This window comes from Neoarius graeffei, chromosome 24, assembly GCF_027579695.1.
Source record: "Neoarius graeffei isolate fNeoGra1 chromosome 24, fNeoGra1.pri, whole genome shotgun sequence".
Lineage (NCBI taxonomy): Eukaryota > Metazoa > Chordata > Actinopteri > Siluriformes > Ariidae > Neoarius > Neoarius graeffei.
Genome location: NC_083592.1, coordinates 49,497,721 through 49,523,486, shown reverse-complemented (window position 1 = coordinate 49,523,486; position 25,766 = coordinate 49,497,721). Strand labels below are relative to the sequence as shown.

The following is a 25,766-nucleotide window of genomic DNA, read 5'->3' as shown; positions in this document are numbered from 1 at the left end:
GTCCAAAGACATGCAGGTTAGGTTAACTGGTGACTCTAAATTGACCGTAGGTGTGAATGTGAGTGTGAATGGTTGTCTGTGTGTCAGCCCTGTGATGACCTGGCGACTTGTCCAGGGTGTACCCCGCCTTTCGCCCGTAGTCAGCTGGGATAGGCTCCAGCTCGCCTGCGACCCTGTAGAACAGGATAAAGCGGCTAGAGATAATGAGATGAGGTGAGGTGTGAGTTTTGTGTGACTGAAGAATGATAGATTCCTGTTTTCCTTGTGTGTGTGTGTTCAGAGGCTATTGCAGATGACATGGTGCGCTACCAGTATGTGAAGAAGAAAGGCTACATCCGTCTCCACACCAACAAAGGAGACTTGAACCTGGAGCTGCACTGTGATAAGGTGTGTGCGCGCATATATATATATATATATATATATATATATATATATATATATATATATATATGAGTGATTCCACGCTTATGGGTACTGAAATGGGGACATGAACTTATTCACCTAAAACCATTTCTTTTTTTTACCATCAGGTCACAAAACATGTAATCTTTAATGAATGATATGTTAAAAGATAACTTTAATTTTCTGAGATGTAATAAAAACATATTTATATGCCAAAGTCAAGCCTATGAGTTCCAAAATGATGTCTGTTCCATTACTTCTGTTACGATTGTCCATCTCGCGTCTGTTACAAATTAATTACAGTCTCGCTCTATACCATGTTAATCTTATTGAAAGAATGTGTATGTTTATTCTACTACACATGTTTATTAATTATATTTGCTAAAACATCACCTTCCTATGTTTCAAAAAGGAATTCTACATTGTTAAAATTGAGAATATATATGTCCACAACACTTCTGTTACGTTCTGACTTTGGCATATAAATATGTTTTTATTACATCTCAGAAAATTAAAGTTATCTTTTAACATATCATTCATTAAAGATTACGTTTTGTGACCTGATGGTAAAAAAAGAAATGGTTTTAGGTGAATTTTTAAAAATAAGTTCATGTCCCCATTTCAGTACCCATAAGCGTGGAATCACTCATATATAATTTTTTTTATTTTTTTTTATTTTACATGCACATACTCCTGAGGCTTACCCACTGCCTTATGAGACTCCAGGGTCGTCACATTCACCACAGGTCGCTCATAAAATGAAATACTGAAATGATTCCTAATGATGTCATTTAAGTTCCTCAGCTGAGTAAAGTTTGGTGATTAAAAGTAAAATCATCTGAATATGTAACTCTTCCAACAATTTGAATAGCATTCAGAGTGTGAAATTGGTTTTGGTGGCTTTCCTAGGTGCGCTCTCTCTCTCTCTCTCTCTCTCTCTCTCTCTCTCACGCGCGTCGACGTCAGTGAGTTTTATTGAAGCATCAGCTCTTTATACGCTGCTTATTTTTTGACACGTACAATCTGTCCATCTGTCTTTCTGTCACACTCACTGCCTGAGTCTCCCTCTGTATCTGTCTGTCCTCTATCCTTCTTTCTCTGTCTTTCTCTTATTGTATCATTGAATCTTTTACAGTGTAGTTCTTAAAAGTTCTCTCTCTCTCTGCTTCTCTTCTTTTATCTATGACTGTTTCTCTTTCTTTCTGACTTTCTCTTATCATCTCTCTGACTGTCTTTCTCTGTCTCTCGCTTTCTTGCTGCCTTTGTCTTTTTCCAGTTCTCTCTTTCTGTCTTGCTCTCTTTGACTGTCTCTTTCTCTGTCTCTGTGTGTCTCTCTTTCTCTCTGTTTTCCGTTTCCCTCCTTGTATAGTTTCTCATATATTCGTATCTCTTCTTCTTGTATCTTTTCTTGATCTCTTTCCCTCTTCCTCTCGCTGCTTCTTTCTCCTTTCCTTGTTTGTCTGTCTGTCTCGCTGTTTCTCTTTTTATCTTTGACCGTCTTTTTGTTTCTTTCTTTGACTTTTCTCTTTCTTGCTGACTTTCTGTTTCTCCCTTTCTGTCTCGCTGTCTTTCTACATCTTTCTTTGTGACTGTCTGTCTCTCTCTCTCTCCTCTCTGTGTCCCTCCTTGTATGGTTTCTCGTTTTTTTTCTCTCTGCTTGTATCTTTTCTTGTATCTCTCCATCCTCTTGTATCTCATTCTTGATCTCTTTCCTTCTTTCTCTCTCTGCTTGTCTTTTATCTCTCACTCTGTCTCTTCCTCACTGACTTTCTTTCTCTGTTTCTCTCTTCTGTCTTATTGTCTTTCTACATCTTTCTTTTTGTGTCTTTCCCTGTTTTTTTTTCTGTCTCTTTCTCACTGTCCCTCTTTTTGTATGGTTTCTCGTATTTCTCTCTTTCTCTGCTTGTATCTTTTCTCAAGTGCTTTCCTTCTTCCTCTCTGTGCTTCTTTCTCCTTTCTTTGTATCCTCTCTCTCTCTCTCTCTCTCTCTCTCTCTCTCCACACTCCGAGTGAACGAGCCCGAGTCTGACTCAGAGACCAAACGCTGGTGGCAGATGTTGTGTAGATTAATTTGTACTCTAATAACCCTGTTACACTAACGAGGGGGCGGTGCCAGTTTATCACCACGGCAATGGCGTAAAAGAGTCACTTTCAGGACCACTCTTATCAAGCGGCATGAGTACTCCGACTGGTTTTGAAGATAATTAATTAAATTAAATATGTTCACATTACAGCTAATTAAACAGGAACTGTGTCATTAGCGCTGATGCGAACAAACGTGCGTCTCACTTCGCAGCGCGTCTTCACACTGACTGACTGACAGACAGAACGCTGATTCAGGAAGGACAGTAATCAAGAGCAGAACGTTTGCAGTGGATATTTTGGGCTGTAAACTTATTGCCGGTTGTTTCTGTAGGTGCTGTTGTGTTGTGGTTCAGTAACAAGAGGTTCGTGTAAAATGGTAGTGTTTGGCTTTGTGGTGGTGAAAAACACAGGGACGTGACGGCCGTCGTCCACGAAGCGTCATTTGATCCAGCTCCATCACTTTCAGAACAGGGAATGAGTTCCTTTAACATCACGGTGTGTAAATATAAACCCTCCCCGATCTGTGTGTGTGTTCAGTGTTGTCACGGCTGACCTCGGAGTTTCTAATCCTCTCACCGGTTTTATAAAGAGTCTGTTGTTTTTCCACGGTTCAATTCTTCATCTGTATTAATGTGCAAATCATCAGCTTTGGGAAGTGTGTAAATTGGCAGCTTGCTGTTTCTGGTAACTCGTGTGTGTGTGTGTGTGTGTGTGTGTGTGTGCGCGCGCGCGCAGTCTAATTACTTTCATCTCGTAGCTGTGTTTCAGTGGACAAAAACAAAAAAAAGTTTCCAAATGATGCAAAGAAATGCTAATGGGGACATAAAACTTTTTCAAAAATGCGTTGAGATTATAGTGCGGTACCAGTCGAAAGTTTGGACACACCGCTGATGTCTGTAAAATATGAGAAACTCAAGGAATTTATAAATATGTGGTAGATCTGCTTATGCTACTTTTACTACGGTCTTGTTCTCGACTAGATTTATGAGATTCATCATGAATATCTTTGTTTTGTTTTTTGTTTTATTCGCTACTTTGGACGGATTCTTGAAGACGCCACGTTCATGAGTTGTGACGCGATGTTGATGTTTCACAATTATTCCACGAAATCGAGTCATACGAGAGCTGATCGCTATGCAGCATGTACAAGAAGATTGAGTGGAATATCGGTTTTATTCTATCCACATTCACTAGATTTTGAGAAACGGAGCTTTTTTTTTTTTTCGCAAATTCGATAAATAAAAACTTTAAACAAAACCTCCAAAATAATTTCCGCTCAAGCAGACTTCTTAACCCGTCAATGGCTGCACGAATTGACTTTGGTGTTGTTTTTTTGTCGAAAGTGCCGTCTTGCTGTCGAGGTATAGAATAGCTTTAGACATTTAATTCTTCCTGAGGCATTTCAGTTCTGTAATTTTCAAACTTCTTTGAGCTTTTGAACCAGTCTAAAAAAAATTAAACACATTTTAATGCTGAAAGATGAAGAATGTAGACAAACGGGCAAAATGACCGGAATAATTTGTGAAAAATGTGATGATTCTTAAAAAAAAAAATGCGTTCTTACCATCTAATACTTTCTTTCCATATTTTGTTGCTTTTTTGGGGCGGTTTTGATTGTTTTCGAGTAGAGTTTTTATTTCGTCCTCGGTTGGTTCAGCAACACGCGCCGCCATTTTGTTTTTCTTTACTCACGGTATATGAGCTGATATCCTAGTAGTAGAGTAGCCAACTAGAGCACACGATTGCTCATATCCAGTGAATGTGGATAGAATATTTCTCATTTATGTCCAATCCTACCAAAGTCCAGCTAGCAGTTGATGCTAGTTATCCTCCGCCCAAATGAAGTTTGGCGAGGGATATAGAAACGGGTTCCGTCTGTCCGGTCACGTTTTTGTTTCCTGGGCCATATCTTTTAAAACGACTGAAGATATCTTCATGAAACTTTGTATACATATCAAGCAACATGTGAACTGGTGCCTTTTGCTATTTTGGATTTTTGAAGGGAAAAAGTATTTTTCAAATTTTTACATTAAAAAAAATAGATTTTGACTTGGTTTCTAAGAGCAACGTTGGTTTCCGGAGCAAATATCCAAAACTATTCATGATACGGATTTGAAACTTGGTATACATGTTAACAAGGTGATGTAGATGTGCCTTTTCATACTGAGAAATTTGAAAGATTTTTTTCATGTTTCCATGGAAACAGTTTTAGATGTAGTTTCTCGGGTTAGTCTTAGGGGTAGGTTTTGTTTCCGGAGAAGAACTTGAAAACTGTAAGTGGTACGGTCTTGAAAGTTGGTATATGTGTTGATTTAAAGGAGAACTGAAGGCAATTTTTTTATTTTTATTATCAAAATTCTATTTATCTCATTTTATTAAATATCGGAACGCATTTTTGATCGCTATTTTGTCACTGCTAGAGCAAGTTACGAGTGTTTGAAATACGCTCTGTAATATATCGGTCCGTATGTCAAAGCAATGGCCGTAAACGAGATTCGTCGAGACCTGTGCGAGACGTTGTAGGACGGAAGTAAAACGTACAGCGGAAATCCAGAGTGACCGAAATCCGCCAACGTTGTCAAAAGACGCGAGCGCCGTCTTTCGAACGCTGATGTAATCAAGCCGGAAGTTTTGTTCATTTTGATAGCAATCAGGAAAGTTTGAAAAAAAGTCGGCAGTAATCGTCATTTAAACTCGTTTTTGTGCAATACTTCGTTTGGAAAACAGTTTTCAAAATGGCGGCGCTGATGCTTGACTTTTTGAAGTCTCGCACAAGTCTCGTGAAGATCGCGCGGATAAGCGACGCCTGCCGTGGACCAAACGAACTAAATTCAACACGGCTAAAAACCGAACAGGCCGATAAGTATAATATTTAATTGCAATTAGTTGCCAATACGAGTCACGATATAAAGTTACTAAAACCGAAAACGTAATTGAATAACACGTTAATTAAGAAATAAAGCAAGTTTAAAAATGACTTCAGTTCTCCTTTAAGTAATGTATATGTGCCTTTTGATACTAAGAAATGTGAGAAATGTTCATTTTTAGCTCGTCTGGACCAAAGGTCCGGCGGGTTTATGCCATGAGCTGCTGAGGTCCGTGTAAAGACGTAGGGTTGGTTTCCTGCAGCAGAACTTGAAGTGTGTGACAAATAATATCTTGAAACTTGGTATACGAGTTTACCAACTTGTATAGGGCAGGGGATATAGATATAGAAGACTCTGCCGGCTTCTTATAATAACAGTTTGTTTTAATTGTAGAAAGTTGTTCACAGATAATTTCTGAGTTAAATATTGATATTCCCGACAGTTTGTTCTTGTTTTCAGAGTTAGCGAGCCTTTACGTAAAAGCATGCTGTCTTTTTCTCAGTTATATATTAATGTACAGTACCAGTCAAAAGTTTGGACACCCCTCTTTATTCATAGGATTTTCTGTATTTTGCATTTTCTACATTGTAGAACAGTCGTGATATCGTGATATACCGTGACCGCGGTCTTGAAAGTACTGAGCGAGGCCTTCTGGGCCGAGGTCACAGTATTTCACCATATGGACCGACCTTAAGCTGGTAAATAACATATGCATTTTTTTCTTTACCAAATTCTAACAGAAAACGAGAGCACCCGAAAGGGGAAACCGAGCCGAGCCGCCATTTTGAATCCTCATTCACGGCTGTAATGCAAACGGCTTCCTCCTCAGTATACAAGTGCACTTCCATGGCAGGAAAACAACTACATTTTGCCGCCTATGTAGTCCCCTATTTATACAAAATTGAGCCATTCAGGATTCAGCCATGTTTCTGCTCGGCGTTAGCAAGTTAGAGGTTTTTAGCTTTCTCCTGAAATGTTTTCTTTTATTTCGTCTTCCTCAGGGTAGTAAAACTCACTTTCGCTGTGAACACTGTCGTTATCGCTATCCATGCTGTAAAATTAATGCTGTTCTCCTGAGAAATGCTGGCAAGAATTTATAAGACTTTTGATAATCTTATAAATAAATCTTATTATAGTATTATATCAAGAACCGAACAAGTAGGTAATGAGAACCTAGACACTTTAAAACATGAAGTGTCTTTTAATTCATAAAAATAAAGCAAAAACGTTGAATTCGAAGGTGTGTCCAGTCTTGTGACTGGTCCTGTACGTGCACAGCTATAGACCTATTCACGTCGTATAGCATGTCGTCTGTCTCGTGTACTCGTGCATCCTTCTGGATGTTTAATTTGTATCTTGTGGCGAGATGGAAAGCTTCCTCGGAGGAGTTATGTTCCACGCGGCCTTGTTCTGAGCACCACTGCAGTGTCCCACAGTGACTGTGCTGTGTACAGGAGTGTGTGAGATTTATACACAGGCTTGACAGCCATCATGTTCCAACCGAAACAGGCTGCTGCTGTTTTAAGACAAACCAAAGCGTGATCAAAACACCGCAGCGCTGTTGACTTCTCAGCTCTGACTGGTCAGAAGGTGTTGACGTTTGTTTCCTCGATCTCGGGTTTATATTAATCTGCTCATTCTGATATGTTATGGTTTCTATAGCAACAGCTGATTTACAGGGAATCGTCTGGCGGACGCTCTGTTTATCCACCTCAGTGGATTAAATGAGGTGGTGGTGGTGTTATTTAACAGAGAAGAAGCATGCTCAGGGCTTTCCCCAGAAAAAAAATATCAGAGCGGTGCTACTGATGCGGCGTACGGCTCATTAGAGCTGGCCCGGTCTGGATTTTGAAATTTAAAGACTTGAAATGGTGCATTCTGGTGGCATTTCAGGCTGATTTAGGCACAATTCAACATTATTAAAGGAACAGTCCACCGTACTTCCATAATGAAATATGCTCTTATCTGAATTGAGACGAGCTGCTCCGTACCTCTCCGAGCTTTGCGCGACCTCCCAGTCAGTCAGACGCGCTGTCACTCCTGTTAGCAATGTAGCTAGGCTCAGTATAGCCAATGGTATTTTTTGGGGCTGTAGTTAGATGCGACCAAACTCTTCCGCGTTTTTCCTGTTTACATAGGTTTATATGACCAGTGATATGAAACAAGTTCGGTTACACAAATTGAAACGTAGCGATTTTCTATGCTATGGAAAATCCGCACTATAATGACAGGCGTACTAACACCTTCTGCGCGCTTCGGCAGCGCATTGATATCTGAGCTCCGTATCGATGCGCTGCAGAAGGTGTTAGTACGCCTGTCATTATAGTGCGGACTTTCCATAGCATAGAAAATCGCTACGTTTCAATTTGTGTAACTGAACTTGTTTCATATCACTGGTCATATAAACCTATGTAAACAGGAAAAACGCGGAAGAGTTTGGTCGCATCTAACTACAGCCCCAAAAAATACCATTGGCCATACTGAGCCTAGCTACATTGCTAACAGGAGTGACAGCGCGTCTGACTGCGTCTGACTGCCTGGGAGGTCGCGCAAAGCTCAGACAGGTACGGAGCAGCTCGTCTCAATTCAGATAAGAGCATATTTCATTATGGAAGTACGGTGGACTGTTCCTTTAAATTTGCTGGGGGTTTTTTCCCCTTTTTTTTTTTTTTTAATAAACCTTGACAAATGTGCAAGGGGCAAAATTAGATTTGAAATGAAAACACTTCACTTCATCGTACGTCTCTTCATTATTCATTTCCAGGATGCCAGGAACAGAATTGAGGTCAAATCACACAACAGTGCCATCTAGCGACCAGCGCCTAGAACGTAGTTTTATGTGCGGTTGCGAACGGCAGTCAGTGCACGCAGCGAAACCCTGTATTTTCACTTCTGGGTTGAGTCCCAGGGTAGTCTAGCTGTCTAGACCTATTACAATATCTTCCTGTTTTTATAGTTATTATTCATTTTCAGAAGGGAACAGGAGATATTCAGGTGTGGAAATTTTTCATTGTTCAATTTATGGTACTGTTTGGGTTTTTTTGGTGTGACGTCGCACAGCATGGCGGAGCGGCGAGTATCCACACTTTGGGGAAAGCCCTGATGGTGATGTCTTTGTAAGGAGATCCATCTATCTGTTATCTGTCGTCGCGTATCCTGTTCTACAGGGTCGCAGGCAAGCTGGAGCCTATCCCAGCTGACTACGGGTGAAAGGCGGGGTACACCCTGGACAAGTCGCCAGGTCATCACAGGGCTGACACATAGACACAGACAACCATTCACACTCACATTCACACCTACGCTCAATTTAGAGTCACCAGTTAACCTAACCTGCATGTCTTTGGACTGTGGGGGAAACCGGAGCACCCGGAGGAAACCCACGTGGACACGGGGAGAACATGCAAACTCCGCACAGAAAGGCCCTCGTTGGCTGCTGGGCTCGAACCCAGACCTTCTTGCTGTGAGGCGACTGCAGATTTTTTTTTTTGGAAGGAGTCTCCAAGAGGATCGTGAGGTTTTCCGCCACAGGAAAGTCTTCAGAAGAGGAAATGTCCTGTTTTTGCAGTTTCTCGATAACATGGCAAGCTGAAATATTTTTTGACTTATTGACTTTCAAAAAAGAAAAGGAAAGGCCAGTGAGGGAAGGACTGTTTTTGTACCTGCTGTAACATAAGCGACAAGAGGAAGGAGCTTGTCTCGGGAATGTTCCACAACCTGAAATGTACAGTAGCTGTAAAAAGATAAAAAGTCCAATGCTTCTTATTCTTCTAATCTTTTTTTTTTTTTTTTTTTTTTTATTGGCTCGTCCGGCTGACCGGTTAACGAGTTTATCCCATCGTGTGTTGTCCGTCGTCCAGATTCCATGAAAATCGCTTTTTCTTCTCTCTCTCAATTCTTCACCGATTTTTATTCTTTTTGGCAGGAAGGTCAGTCTGCCTGGGGTGCATATACATAGCTTCTACCTAAATATGCATAAATGCAATTAATAATGAAGATATGGAGTAATTAATCAATCCCTAATGAGCAGTTTCCACACAAATCGCTTCTTCTCCGTCAATTCTTCACCGATTTTTGATTCTTTCTGGCGTGAAGGTAGGGGGACCTAGGGTGCATCGAACTTCTACACAGATTTGCTTCATTATAATTATTAATGAAGTTATGGACTCTTTAAGCTTCTATATATAGCTTGTATATAGTACGTATAGCTTGCAGCATTTATTGCGCAAGGTGGCCCACTTTGGATCGTTCCTTCTGGACCAGAGTGAGCGACGCCGTCATTAATGGTCTCGGATTATTATTATTATTATTAAAGAAATAACTAATCAATGGCATATTGCTGTGATGTAAGAATATTATTGAGGGAGTATTATTGAAAAATAACTAAGTTTATCACAGCTCCTCGTCATTGATTATTTTCCTGTAACAGTACACTCTTGGGGGCGTCGTGGCTCAGGTGGATAAGGCGCCATACCATAAATCCGGGGACCTGGGTTCGATTCCGACCCGAGGTCATTTCCCGATTCCCTCCCCATCTCTCTCTCCCGCTCATTTCCTGTCTCTACACTGTCCTATCCAATAAAGGTGAAAAAAGCCCAAAAAAAATCTTTAAAAAAAAAAAAAACAGTACACTCTTGAGCAGACCTGGGCATTTTCCGGCCCGCGGGCCGCATCCGGCCCTTTGGTTCATTCTGACCGGCCCGCGTAAGGTTAATTAGAAATTACAAAATAAACGTATTTTCTAATTTTACCTCATGCATGGACTGAATGCGCATTGCTTTTATTTTGAAGTTGTGTTCAACAAAAACGCAACGCGCGTGACATGAACATGACATAAAATCCTACTTCTGTAATTTGTCCAGACCAACCACAAACTTGTATGGTACGTCATCCTTCAAACGGTCCAGCCAATCACATAGTGTGACGTCACCAGCAGGCGCCGGAGCCCGAGCCGATCTGTAGATCTGATTCCTACACCGAATCGACTGATGATCATGTGTCAGCTGTGCTTCGCATCTCCACCTCAGACATTCAACCTGACTCTGATGCACTCAAAGACCGACAGAGACTAGATTTCTCTCACCGAACAAATAAAAAACACCAAATGAGGTGATTAGACTACAAATGTGGGCATCATTATTATAATATGACGCATCTTGCTTGATATTCGGAGTAGAAAGACAATACTGTGATGTCTTTATTGTGTTTTGGGGTGAATGTGACTGAAAAAAAATGGTACAAACGTTCACATTTTGTTAAGCATTGTTTTGAGAAATTTGATTGAATAAATGACATTTATTTTTTGTAAGGCAACCTCGTTTTTTCCCCATACTCTTAAGGCCCAGTCCCACTGCACTTATGGATGCAAAGAGGATGTAAAACGTAAAAAAATCTTTGCCATCCGTTGGAAAACGCTATGCATCCGTTGTGTACTCATTGCATACGTGCTTCATACGCTCTATCCATCGAGCATCCGTCCACTGTGATTTCATCCGCGCAAAAAGTTTTGAGCTGCACAAAACTTTTAGAACGGATGAACTTTCCGCCGTGTACGATGTAAATCCGCGACATATACGAGCAACAAACGTTCCATGTCCGTCATCATCCGTTAAACGTCTGCTGTATCCTCTCTGCATCCTCTGGGCATCCTCGCAACTCACATCCGCTGCAGCTGAAAACGGAAAGAGGGAGGAAAGATAAGGTACATGAAACGTCTATTCATCGTTAGTAGCACGGAACTAGAAAGGATGTAAGCGTATGCATCTCGTATATAAAGTATTCAAAACGGACAAAGCGTTTATATCTGGGATGTATCTCGTATATTTAGGATGTCTGGAGTATGTCTAAAGTATGTAGAAGGACACCTAGCGCAGTGAACGGTCTGCATCCGATATACATCCGCGCAACATCCCCTTTGTGTCCGTTAGGCGTACGTGATGCATCCCCTTCATCCGCTATGCATCCGCTCTTTCTGCTATGCGTCCGCTTCTCAGTTATCACCGGTAACCCCTTCGGAGCTGTCATCCGCTTTCATCCGCTAGGCTTCCTATGAACATGCGTTTAACATCCCCGCTATATACTACCCACGTCCGTTCTTTTCTGTTCCGTTTTCGCCAATTTTGTCCATTTCTGGAGCGGATGAAAACGGATAGAGCCACCCCCGAAATTTTGCTCGTCCGCTGTGTCCTTTTTGCATACGTTTTTTGTCCATCGGCCAGTGGGACCGGGCTTTTACCAGTCTTAGCAGCTTGTAAAAACATGTTATTTACTGCTTTATATAAAGAAATGCAATTAATATTACGCAGAATTTAGTTCAGCCTTATGGTCCGGCCCTCCACAGAATTTTCTGTTTCTCATGTGGCCCCATGGAATAAATAATTGCCCACCCCTGCTCTTGAGTGTTTTATTATTTACATAATGCCTTTAGTCATACATTTTGTGTGTGTGTGTGTGTGTGTGTGTGTGTGAGAGAGAGAGAGAGAGAGAGAGAAAGCTCACTCATAAGATTTATTATCACACCAAAATGTACGGTACAAGTGATCTTATTTCCTTTTTCTGTCTCTGTCTGTCTTGCTTCCTGCCTTTGATTATGAAAACTACCACAACCCGTGTGTGTGTGTTGCTGTGGCTGAGGTAAAGCTGCCTGGCAGGCATAGAGACAGCCCTCTGCAGTCTTGGCCGCAGTAACTAGATGCTGTTTTCGCCTCCCTTCATTGGCTGCATTCTTGTCAAATCAGGACGAAGAAAACGTGCGATAAGAAAACGTCCCTCCTCTCTTTCCTTCATCCTCCCTCTCTCTTGTTTTGTCCCCTTTACTCCTCCCCGAGGTCCACCTCCACTCCCCCGATCTCTTAGATTTTCTATTTGTGGCTCAGCGTTTATTTTTGACTCCTCTAACCTTTTGTTTTTCCGCTGATTTTTTTTTCTTTCTTTCTTCTTCCCAGTTATATTTTATATCAGTGAGCAGGTGGTGTTCCTGCAGTTTCACATTAAAGCCTGCAAATTAAAGGTTTTTTCCCCCCCAAACAGCTTGTAATTTTTTGCCATAAATTCTCATGATTGATTTGATTTGTGTTTACGAAGCAGGAAGATTAAAACTCCGATTAATTCATTACTCCCTTGCGCAAACTTTTAATTGGAATTCACTCAGTGACTGGCTGTTCTTAGGCATAAAAGTGTTTTATTAACTGGTGATAAAGAGCCCTTTTGGAGAGGGAAGGAGATGAGGGACAGAAATGGAGAAGCTGTGATACCTGGGACTCGATAATCATTTAAACGACTCGGTTTATGGTTGAGGTTGTCGGGGAGCGGTGTGTTTTACAGCATCGTGGGTCTCGGGTAATTCCAACGGCTTTACGGATTTTCATAGCGTCTCGTTTGGAATCAATTTGTCTTATCCAGGGGCGTTATTTTGGTTGAACGGATTTAATCAGGACCTCCGACAGGTTCACGGAGTTCTTTGGAGAGTTGTGTAAGTGGGCGTGTCCACTGTCTTATGACTCTTTACATCATTTCTCTGCTGGTTTCTAAATTCCAGCTTTTATCAGGACATCAGCGTGACCGTCAGACTAAATAAACACGCCGTTATTGGAAATCCATAATGCTGATTTGGTTTGGTTTCATGTTTCCTCTTGCAACCCATCTCTCTTATCTTCATAAATAAATAGCTCCACTCCCGTTTGTATTGGCGCTACAACTATCAAGCTTTTGAAGGTATTCACATGTTGAAATTTCCAGATTACAGCTGAATCTTTACGAGACCGTCTGAAAAGTGCATTACAGTTTCACATTTATCAGAGACTTGTGGAGTCTGCATTTTTTCCCCCCCCCCCCCCTTGCTCGTAATTTACCATTAAAAAAAAAACATGATAAATTCTTTAGGTGATTTTTATCATCTGGTGATCACAAGTTACAATCCTCTGAATACCACAGCCATCTGTAGCTGGAAGTCCAAGTGAGCCAAATAGCTGTCTGATGCCCCTTTTCCACCAAAGCAGTTCCAGGGCTGGTTCGGGGCCAGTGCTTAGTTTGGAACCGGGTTTTCTGTTTCCACTGACAAAGAACTGGCTCTGGGGCCAGAAAAACCGGTTCCAGGCTAGCACCAACTCTCTGCTGGGCCAGAGGAAAGAACCGCTTACGTCAGTGGGGGGGGCGGAGTTGTTAAGACCAACAACAATAACAAGACCGCGAAAGATCGCCATTTTTAAGCGACGAGAAGCAGCAGCTGTACAAACGCGAAGTCATCCATTATTGTTGTTGCTGCTGCTGCTTCTTCCGTGTTGTTTTTGCTTTGATATTCGCACCAAGGTTTATGCAAACGTAGCGACGTAACTGACGTATACAGTGATGTAATGACATGGCTTCTCTTAGCACCGCGAGCTATGGAAAAGCAAACTGGTTCTCAGCTGGCTCGCAAGTTGAACGAGTTGTGAACCAGCACCAGCACTGGCCCCGAACCAGCCCTGGAACTGATTTGGTGGGAAAGGGGTATGAGTGGGAGGGACGGCGTCCTCCCTCTCCTGTCAATCACACTAACGCTGTCCAATCATGGACATCTATGATTGGACATCACGTATGCGAAAGAGTGTAGCTAGCACTTTGGTCTGAGTGTTTTACACTGCTCTGCGATGGAGCATGAACGTGGCTTCATGCGTCTTGGAGGAAGGAGGTGCTATCCTTCACTCTTCTGGTTCATAGCCGTCGTAGAGATCAGGGCTCGAAATTAACTTTTTTTCTTTGTGTCCCCCAGTGGTCCCGAATTCTGTGTTGTATTGTCCCGAATGGAAGCAATAGTGTCCCCATTTTTTTCCTCTCTGAAATAACCAGTGGTTAATACTATCATATGAAGTTACTATTATATTTGTAACTATGCGATTTTGAACCCTTTATATCATTTTTACAATAAGTCACAAGACACAAGCGACACATGTCCTATACATCATCTACTTCAAAATTATTGCATTTTCAGTTTATTAAACTTTGGCGATCTCACTGTATGAATAGATACCCGTTTATTTAAAGGGGCCAACTCGCTCATTCAGAAAATGTTTCAACTCCCTATGCAGTACACTTTAGTTGAAAATAAGACCCCTTTTATGTTCATTTCATCTACTTATACCTTGAATATCTGTTGGCACTTATAAGGCCAACTTATCATTTTCACCATTACCGTTATCCATAGCCCTGTGATGACCTGGCGACTTGTCCAGGGTGTACCCCGCCTTTCGCCCGTAGTCAGCTGGGATAGGCTCCAGCTTGCCTGCGACCCTGTAGAACAGGATAAAGCGGCTAGAGATAATGAGATGAGACCGTTATCCATTTTTATGAACTTTCCGTTATCCGTTACCGTTACCCATTTTTATGAACTTTCCGTTACCGATTTTTATGAACTTTCCGTTATCCATTTTATGAACTTTCGCTGCCAAAATGTGGGTGCAAATGTTAGCAACATCAGCATAGTGCCAGGTCCGAGCCTAGTTGTGCTGCTGACTGACTAAACTTTCTGAACTAGAAAGACACCAAGAAAACTCACTTATTCTGTTGAACGGTATCTTCCGTCAATATCATCCACATCATTCCTGTTGTATTTTATAACGTGTCTAACAGTGTTCATTAAGTTCATTCAGTTGCTCGCGTTGCCTGCAGACCAGGCGATGACACTTTGGATCCTGAAGGTCCCGGAGACGTTATGTCTGGGCTTTCAGTTTCTTCCCCGCGGTCGGTCCGCTTCAACCACTTCAGCATTTTTGTTCTGGCAAGAGTCGGCGCAGCGTGTGCGCTAGCAATTCCATTCCAAGTCCATATAATGCGGACACCGGCCGAAGATTCTAGAACAGAATGCGCTGCTCTGTAGCCTACGGATGCAGGTGCATCGAAAGTGTAGCTACTATGTATTTTTCGCTGTTAACGTTTTAAAATTAAAATTGACAAATTAGGTGAATGTCTACGTATGTGTTACGGCTTTGTAAATAATATTAATGTAGAACTTTTTTTCTAGATCTATTTTTTTCCATTGTCCCGGGATTGTCCCAGATATAATAATTTTGTGTCCCGATGACATTTTTTATGGTCCCCGGGACATCGGGACACCGTTAGTTTCGAGCGCTGGTAGAGATGGACAGTTTGTGGGAATAGGCAGGTGACCAAATTAATAACGGGGGGGAGGAACCTGTTTAAAAAACAAAATGAACCATCCAGAATAGAATAGAATAATCTTTATTGTCATTGTACCGGGGGATACAACGAAATTGAGGGTGCTCCCACAGAGCCACCATACACCAGAAAAATAAAATGTACATAAGAGACACAGAATATACAATAAAAACTTCAGGGAATAAAACGTCAGGGAGTTAAGTATAGTCTCTCAAAATTGAGACACAAAATGTGCAATTAGCAGATAAAAGGCAATAAATATAAGGTGCTAAAACAAGAAGTGGAGGTAGATTTGTTGGTTGTTGGGGTGGAGGTGTTATGTGAGTCCGTTTGTGAGAGAGTGTATGTGTCCGTTGTTGTTGGCAGTCCTGATGGCCCATGGGAAGAAGCTGTTTGTCAGTCTGCTGGTGTGGGACTTTATTGACCTGAAGCGTCTCCCAGAAATAACAGCCTAAAAAAAAAAACCAGGAAGCTGCACATTTCTACTATTAAGGAAAATAAAATGTGGTCGGGAACTGCTGGGTGGCAGCGGCAATCGCAAAAACTGCTTGATTTTGGATTTTTAGGTGATTCCACAGTGAAAAATCACAGCAGGACGCTTTTTGATATCATTATGATGCCTAGAAATCAGTTGTTTTAAGATTAAAATGTCTGACAGTTTTACTGTTGATGTTACTCAGTGTTTGAATGTGTCTGAAAGTTGACTGGTACGGCACAGGGAAAAATCACATTTTCGGTCGAGTCGCTAATAAATATGGTTCAAGGTTCTGACTGCAAAGTTGAATTCTGGGCAAAAATGTTCTATTTCTATTGCTGTTGGAGTTTCGAGATGTTTCGCTGCTACACACACACCGTGTATCCTATATTTAAATATTTTGCCGAGATAAAAAGCGTCCCACATTTTACGATTCCGGAGATCGCCGAAGCAAGTGAGCAACGATATCACATGACCACCATGAGGCGTCTTAAACTTACTTTGAAGCAAAACAAGTCGGCCTGGGCAAACATGGCGGACTCGGCTCTCCCGCCAGCGGAAAAGAAAAGGAAAATACGAACGCGAATCAGCTCGAAAGTGTGACAGAAACGTTCCGGAAACCAAATGGTTGTCCTCAAGAATTTTCGTGAAGAGACGGATCGACGGCTGGAATCGACCGAAGGATGAAACGGCCGTGAAATCTGGCAAAGAATTTGCAGCACTCGTCTTGGTATGTTTTAGTGAGTCTGAGTATGGAGTTATACACCTAATGTTTTAATCTTGCAGAGAAAGAAACGAGAACACAAAAGCAGTAACGGAGAAAAGAGAGATTCGTCTTTTGTTTCGTGGATCTATTCGCAAATGTCAACCACAAATTACATCCCTGAGGCTCAGAACTCTCTGAGGTCGATGCGGAGTCGCGATGTTTTCCACACGTCGCCATCTCGGTGTGAGACAGTTCCATAGTTATGCTAATTAGTTAAAGTGTATATATTGCCTTATTGTAATCAGGGGTGATAGCGTTCCGGCGCCGCGCCGGATTTCCGGCGTACCGTGGCTGGGGAAAAAAAAAAAAAATCTAGTTCGCCCATTGTCCTGTGTCATTCTGAGATGCGCAGATAGACAGTAAAGGGAATTCGGAATTCCCTTTACTGTCTATCTGCGCATCTCAGAATGACACAGGACAATGGGCGAACTAGATTTTTTTTTTTTTCCCCAGCCACGGTGCGCCGGAACGCTATCACCCCTGTGTAATGCTTTAAAATGAATATATATCATTAGTAACGACCAAAATGATTTAATAAAGCAGGGGGGGGAAATAATATTAATTATTTATTTTATTATCAAGTACAAAACTATCGATAAATCACAGCGTCTGGATCCCAGAAAATGGCAGCCTTGCCTCAGGGCTAATCTCACATGACATCACGCGTGGAACCCCAGTTATCTGGGTCATTTCCGTTCATCTGACTCCGTGCTTGTTTACTCGCTGAAATTGGATATTGTTGTTGGAATCTTACAGAAATAACAACGTGAAAGAAAGTGCTGCGTTGTTTGGATGTTCAGATCCATATTCAACAGGACATTCAGTGCACGAATTTCCGAGAAAAAACACAAATCTAAAGCTACAGCGGGTGAGGTTTGTGCAAACGAAGCAGGCAGATTTCGTGTTGCCTGCTAATAATAAATCGGATTCATCAAGTGTTCACCACCACCAGAACGACCACATGGGAATTACTGGAGCAAAAAAGAAACCCATTTATTTAATAAATGACATTTGATCTGACATTTGGACAGTTCATTGATTCCTCTATTAAAGGAGAACTGAAGTCATTTTTAAACTTGCTTTATTTCTTAATTAACGTGTTATTCAATTACGTTTTCGGTTTTCGTAACTTTATATCGTGACTTGTATTGGCAACTAATTGCGATTTAATATTAGACTTATCGGCCGATTCGGTTTTTATCCATGTTGAATTTAGTTCGTTTGGTCCACGGCAGGCGTCGCTTATCCGCGCGATCTTCGCGAGACTTCAAAAAGTCAAGCATCAGCACCGCCATTTTGAAAACTGTTTTCCAAATGAAGTACAGTAGACCCCCACTTATTCGCGGTTCAGTATTCGTGAATTCACATCTTCACGGGATTTTATATAGAACATATCTCCTATACATTCGCGGAAATCTCAGCGATTCACGGTCATTTGCGGTGAACATATCGAACGTTTACGCACTGCTACATTCTCGGAGCCGAGTGCTCGCTCGCTATTGGCTGAGGTTTGAATAGCGGGCTGCTGCTCATTGGCTGATACGAATGAGCGCATTGTACGGTACAGTCTCGCGGTTCCCGTAGTTCAGACTTGTTCACGTGTTGTGCGTTCTTGGTATTTTTGAATGATTTTTACGCCCTACAATGGCTCCTAAACGCTCTGCATCTTCTAAGGCTCCTGCCAAGGAACCTAAGCGCCAGAAGAAGGTAATGACGCTGCAGGAGAAGGTAGGACTTCTGGATATGCTAAAGGAAGGGAAGAGTTTTGCGGCAGTGGCTCATCACTACGGCATCAACGAGAGTACCGTGCGCTACATAAAGAGCAGTTTTATGGGGGGGGGTTACAAGTATTCGCGATTTTGGCTTATTCGCGGCCATGTTCGGTCCCTAACCCTCCGCGAATACTGAGGGCTTACTGTATTGCACAAAAACGAGTTTAAATGACGATTACTGCCTACTTTTTTTCAAACCTTCCTGATTGCTATCAAAACAAACAAAACTTCCGGCTTGATTACGTCAGCATTCGAAAGAGGGCGCGCGCGTCTTTTGACAACGTTGGCGGATGTTGGTCGCTTTGATTTCCGCTGTACGTTTTACTTCCGTCCTACGACGTCTCGCACAGGTCTCAACAAATCTCGTTTACGGCCATTGCTCTGACATCCGGACTGATATATTACAGAGCATATTTCAAACACTCATAACTTGCTATAGCAGCGACCAAATAGCGATCAAAAATGCATTCCGATATTTAATAAAATGAGAGAAATAGAATTTTGATGATAAAAAAAATCGCCTTCAGTTCTCCTTTAACACACACACATACACAGTGCACCAGACGCAGGATTATGAACAACGTTTGCATGCTTGTGACATCCGATCTTATATCTTGGGCACTTTAACAGGAAGAAAAACCCACAATCATCATTAATTATTAACTGATACATATTAAATGCTCTCAGATTGCAATATTATAAGACTCGATTTGTTTCTAGTTTTGTTCAGGAAAACATGAAAGGCGTCCACTGCGTTCCGCACGTCTCTCTCTCTCGATCTCTTTATCTCCATCTCACGCGCGCTACAGAAGAAGACTGTCGTGAACTGGCAGTTTCTCATCTTGGGGACTCGAAAAGATAACCATTTACTCCGGAATACCCTTGAATAATCATCTGCCCCTTCATCCGACATACTGTATAAGAATCCCAATCACTATCAGAACTCTCTCTCAAACGTGATTCCATATCAAGACCGGTCTAACCACTGCTGCACATGGGAACGAAACTGATGCCTGAATTGTTGCTCTTGTGACGTCTCGCATCCCTTCAGGATCTTCCGGATGAGTCTCGGCAGATTCCGTGAAAATCAGCTGGTCTTATTGATTTTCCGTGAATTTATGGCTTCTTGGTTCGAAAACACATGGTCCGTCAACTTAATGATTGTTGCTTTGTACAAAGGGAAAAAGTAGGGTTTAAGGCCAATTTATGCTGACAACGCAGTCCTCGCAGATGGCGTCTGCGTAGCCCCCCCCCCTTCACAGACGCTCTGCGCGCACCTCCCAAAAATTGTGACCACCGCAGAAGCCTCGCAGACAGCGTCACAGACAAGAGGGCTCTGATTGGTCCACTCTACATCCGCTGTACACGCACTTCCACTTCCCTACTTTCCCGGTTTGGTTTGTTTTCACGACCGCCATTTTTAAAAACACGAGCGAAGATGGAGCAGCACGAAGAGCGGTTGATCGAGGAAGTGAGGAAGTACGTACATCTGTACAACTCCAGTTCTAGTCATTATAAGTAACCGGAGGGTAAACACTCCACTAACCACACCCACCAACTACTCCTAGCGATTTCGCGACTTCGCGCCCCCTTGCGTTGTGGCGGTGAATAACATCGCGCACGCCTATTACTCCCCGCTCAACGATAAATTACAACTGTCTGCGAAAAGCTATCTGCGAAAGCCTTGTCGCAAGAGCATGCAGAGGCCCTTAGATGGATTACATTCACTTTAAAGCGTTCGTCTGTTTCCGTAGGACCACACGGTTTACCTCAAGAGGGAGGAAAACGGTCCCAAAATGGAGAAAAGTGACCCTCAGAACATCAAAATGATCTCATTTTGTACACATGAGCTTGTTCTTGCGGGACACGGGGAAATGCCATGCCATCTCATCTCATTATTTCTAGCCGCTTTATCCTGTTCTACAGGGTCGCAGGCAAGCTGGAGCCTATCCCAGCTGACTACGGGCGAAAGGCGGGGTACACCCTGGACAAGTCGCCAGGTCATCACAGGGCTGACACATAGACACAGACAACCATTCACACTCGCATTCACACCTACAGTCAATTTAGAGTCACCAGTTAACCTAACCTGCATGTCTTTGGACTGTGGGGGAAACCGGAGCACCCGGAGGAAACCCACGCGGACACGGGGAGAACATGCAAACTCCGCACAGAAAGGCCCTCGCCGGCCACGGGGCTCGAACCCGGACCTTCTTGCTGTGGGGCGACAGTGCTAACCACTACACCACCGTGCGGGAAATGCCATATGCAGTAAAAAAAAAATTTCAGATGACTTTGCAGTCAATACTTGTAACTATATATTATGTAACATTAGCTTAAACGTACATCGTTAAACATATGTTGATATTTTTTCTGCATTAATGACCTCAAATTATTCCCCATTAACACTGATGGAAATCGAGTGAATGCATGTGTACTTTTTTTTTTCCCCCAATGGGCTGAAACTGGTATGTCGCGCCAGATGCTGCATCTCTTTTACGCGGCTAAGGCTCAGAAAATGCATTTCCACATTTCCACTCTCACTCCCACCTCTAAACTCTCAGGATATCAGAAATCCGATTTCCAAGTGCCAGGTTACAGTTGCCAAGGCGAGATTAGGGGAGGGGTTTAGTCACAGCTCAGTTATGAAGTTACCCAAAAAAAAAAAAAAGAGAAATCCAATTCCAAACAATAGGATTTAAAATATATTGATTTTTTTTTAAACCATGATGCTTCTTCTTTCAGGTTCCCAAAGCTGGTGAGAACTTTATAAAGCTGTGTAAGAAAGGCTACTACGATGGAACCATCTTTCACCGCTCCATTAGGAACTTCATGGTAAGAAACGGAATAGAAAACGGGCCACTTGTTAGTTTAATGTATTTCGGGTTCCAGAGCTTAAATCATGCTGGCTTTTGTGGAGGAGAAGAAAAAAAAAAGTGTTTTTATGCAGCCATGATGCGTCTTAAAATAGGATGTCCTTGATTCAGTTACATCACGCGTTTGTGTGCTTGTGAAATGGCTTTAAGGATGCTAAAGTATCCTTAAAGAGGAAAAAAAATCACTAAACACGTCACTTTATTGCACGTATCTTGGGTTTAGTGTAGTGTTTATCCTCTTCGAGTTGCTGTGCTGGTTTGTTTCCTGCGCTGAAGAATTTGCTCCAGAATTTTAACTCCTATGTTATGAATGTGTACAAGTTCATCCTTCCAAAATGCTAAACAAGGTAAAACTATCTCAGTCTCTTTAGGTATAAACAGATATATGCTGTGATCAAATGCAGATTTCTGCTTAAAGGTGCAAAAATTATTATACCATACATGTCAACCTTTGGTCAATCAAACCTGTATAACCAACCTCCAAAATCCGTATTTCCCTTATAAAATCCGTATAAGATGCAAATTAAAATAATTGACCTAAAATTTGAATGATGATAATTAACAATGATCTATCCCAGTTACTTTTTATTCAATATTAATAACAATAAACCTTCAGAATGAATACAAAGCTCCAATGTTTGACAAAAACACAAAGTGTTATCAGCGTAGTTATGAAGGAAATACTTCGTTGTTTGGAGACAGGTTTCACCGAGCGGCTATTATGCGCGAGACTTCATATTAGCCACAGTCTCACCTGTGAAAGGTAATCCCATGTGATCTCGTTTGGACGGTAAACCTGTTGGTACAGTTAAACGCAGCACATAAATGAGGCATCTTTATTCTCGGCTACTGTCTAGACCATAGGTGGCCAACCCGCGGCTCGCGAGCCGCATGCGGCTCTTTGCCTGGTGTCACGCGGCTCTCACCTTCACGTCCAAGTTGGTGTTCGTTTGTGGTTTTATGTGCGTTTTCACTTCACTGCAGTTAATTACGGTTATTTTATTAAAGGTGCTTCGCTTGGTTTCATTACGGTATTTTCACATCATAACAAATGCGCAGGTGCGTGAGATGATATGCTAAATTTCAGATCTCAAAATGGCAGGGAAAAAATGCACTTCAAAAAGAAAATATGAAGATGAAAACAGGACGTTTTTAACAGAGTGGGAGGATTTATATTTTTTTCGTTGAACGTTATGGCAAGCCATTCTGCCTTCTATGTCAGTCGTCATTGTCGCATTTCAAGGCTTCAAATCTTCAGCGTCACTTCAGCTCACGACATGCTAAAATCGACCAGGACTTTCCGAAAGGGAGTGAACTTCGTAAACACAAGTTAATCACGTTAAAAAGTCAATCACAAAAGCAGGTACAGCTCTTCAAAAAATTTACAAAACAATCAGAGACAGTAACACATGCATCATATAAACTGGCTTGGAACATTGCTCGGGCTAAAAAGCCATACAATGAAGGGGAGTTCGTTAAAAAATGCATAACTGAGCTTGTACTGTTTGAGGAAATTAAATTAGCACTTTGTAATTTCCATTTTCCGACTGACTGTATTTATTTGAATACTTATTTATTTGAATGCAGGTCTTGTGCAGGTCATGCAATTGAGAATTCAAGCTGAATCAAAATGGCTTTTGCATTTTCGATGTTAAACAGGTAACTCCAAAATGCACTAGAATACAGGAAATTGCATCTAAGAAATCCAAAATTTTTCGGGAGAGGCCCCCCGGAACCCCCCCAATGGAGGGAATCCCCACATGTAAACAATGTCTGCCTTTGTGCCCCACCTACAATTTTCTTCACCAGTCGCCACTGTTGAAAATGACTGGCCTGTGGTCTTGGTACTGCAGTAAATGTATCATTATCATGTTGGTGTGGGGCATTGGTTAAGTTGGAGTGTGACATCAATGTGGGTGTGTGTGTGTGTGTGTCCGCGCGCGCAGAAGGAAGGGTAATATTTGTGTGCCCATGTTCATGTGCCGATGTGGCTCTTTGCCGTAACACAGTAAGAATTGTGGCTCTTGGGCTCCGACTGGTTGGCCACCCCTGGTCTAGACGCTATACCAGAGACGGGTGAAGAATCTCCACTTTGCCACATCCAATATGGTGGCAAGGATGACGTATGATTCTATGCGATCATTCTATTTGTCATTCTACGTATGATTCTATGTGATCATTCTATTTCTGTTAAATAATTAATATTTTTACATTTTTTATAATCTTTACTTTCTCTGCATGTTTTAAATTTACTTTAATTTTATTCTATTTTATTCCGCTGGTTTCTTTTTCTTTTTCTCCTTTTTTCTTTTTGGCATTTTATTATTTTATTTCTACTATTGTTTAATTCTTATTATTTTCTTTTAATTCTTTTAATTCTTTTAATTAATTGTTTTAGATTAAAAATAAAATTATTTTATGTAATTTTATTTCTCTATTGTTTACTGTTTTTGTTTTTGCTTCTGTAAAGCACATTGAACTGCCATTGTGTATGAAATGTGCTATATAAATAAACTTGCCTTGCCTTGCCTATGCAGAAGGCGGCGTCTATGTTTATATGTCTATGACTTCACGGTTGGCGGGATTCTCGCAATGCGGTGTGCGCATGATCAAAAGTGGAACGAAGTCTCGCGACCACAAGACAACGCGCGATTTCATAACTCTTTACTGGCTGTCTGTGGCGTACAGTACGTTTGTAAATGTTATGCGCTCATCATCGTGGGAATTGATTATAGCTCTAAATAAATATTGAAGTTTTTTTTAAAGAATCCGTATAACTTTATTTATACGCCCGTATACTACGTTTATTGAATCAAATCCGTATAAAATACGGACATTCCGTATAGGTTGACATGTATGTTATACCCCCACACCGAGGGGGGGTGTATACCGGTTTATATCTGTCCGTATTTCCGTTCGTCTGAAACACCCTTTTTCTCAGCAACCACAAATCATAGCCACTTGGTACCGAGCTTCAGCTTGGGGTTGTATACCGTTTTCAGGTCTGTCGCACATCAACTTCCTGTTTACCGACAATATATTTACGAAGCATACACTACCGTTCAAAAGTTTGGGGTCACTTTGAAATGTCCTTATTTTTGAAAGAAAAGCACTGTTCTTTTCAATGAAGATCACTTTAAACTAATCAGAAATCCACTCTATACATTGCTAATGTGGTAAATGACTATTCTAGCTGCAAATATCTGGTTTTTGGTGCAATATCTCCATAGGTGTATAGAGGCCCATTTCCAGCAACTCTCACTCCAGTGTTCTAATGGTACAATGTGTTTGCTCATTGCCTCAGAAGGCTAATGGATGATTAGAAAACCCTTGTACAATCATGTTAGCACAGCTGAAAACAGTTGAGCTCTTTCGAGAAGCTATAAAACTGACCTTCCTTTGAGCAGATTGAGTTTCTGGAGCATCACATTTGTGGGGTCGATTAAATGCTCAAAATGGCCAGAAAAATGTCTTGACTATATTTTCTATTCATTTTACAACTTATGGTGGTAAATAAAAGTGTGACTTTTCATGGAAAACACAGAATTGTCTGGGTGACCCCAAACTTTTGAACGGTAGTGTATACAGTGGATATAAAAAGTCTCCACACCCCGTTAAAATGATCGGTTTTTGTGATGTAAAAAGAAAAAAAAAACGAGACCATGATAAATAATTTCAAAACTTTTCCCACCTTTAATGTGACCTATAACCTGTACAATTCAATTGAAAAACAAATCAATCTGTTCGGGGGGAAAACATAACATAAAAAATAAAAAACGTACAATAAGCTGGTTGCATAAGTGTGCACACCCTTAAACTAATACTTTGTTGAAGCACCTTTTGATTTAATTACAGCATTCAGTCTTTTTGGGTTCACACCCGCCGTCAATTAAAATGACTCTGATTAACCCCAAATAAAGTTCAGACGTTTACTCAGTTGCATCCTGCAGCAAAAGCCAGGGTTCACAGAGAGCTTACAAAGCGTCAAAGGGATCTCATTGTTGAAAGGGATCAGTAAGGAGAAGGGGACAAAAACATTTCCACGGTAGTATGGAGCACAGTGAAGACAGTCATCAAGAAGTGGAGAAAATGTGGGACAACAGTGACATTACCGAGAACTGGACGTCCCTCCAAAATTGATGAAAAGACAAGATGAAAACTGGTCAGGGAGGCTGCCAAGAGGCCGACAGCAACACTGAAGGAGCTGCAGGAATTTCTGGCAAGTACTGGTTGTGTACTACATGTGACGACAATCTCCAATATTCTCCATATGTCTGGACTATGAGGTAGGGTCAAAGAAAAACATCCAGACCCGGCTAAATTTTGCAAAAAGATGCATCAACTCTCCCAAAAGCATGTGGGAAAATGTGTTAT

General features: G+C 41.6%; 1 protein-coding gene across 1 annotated transcript in view; it reads left to right on the top strand.

Moving 5' to 3' along the window:
• The window catches only part of ppil2 (peptidylprolyl isomerase (cyclophilin)-like 2), a 166,461-nt gene that overhangs the window by 82,461 nt on the left and 58,234 nt on the right, over positions 1-25,766 (top strand). Inside the window, exons 12-13 of the mRNA XM_060907425.1 lie at positions 281-387; positions 21,262-21,351. Of these exons, the coding sequence (XP_060763408.1) occupies positions 281-387; positions 21,262-21,351 (197 nt within the window). The remainder of the gene's footprint in view (positions 1-280; positions 388-21,261; positions 21,352-25,766) is intronic.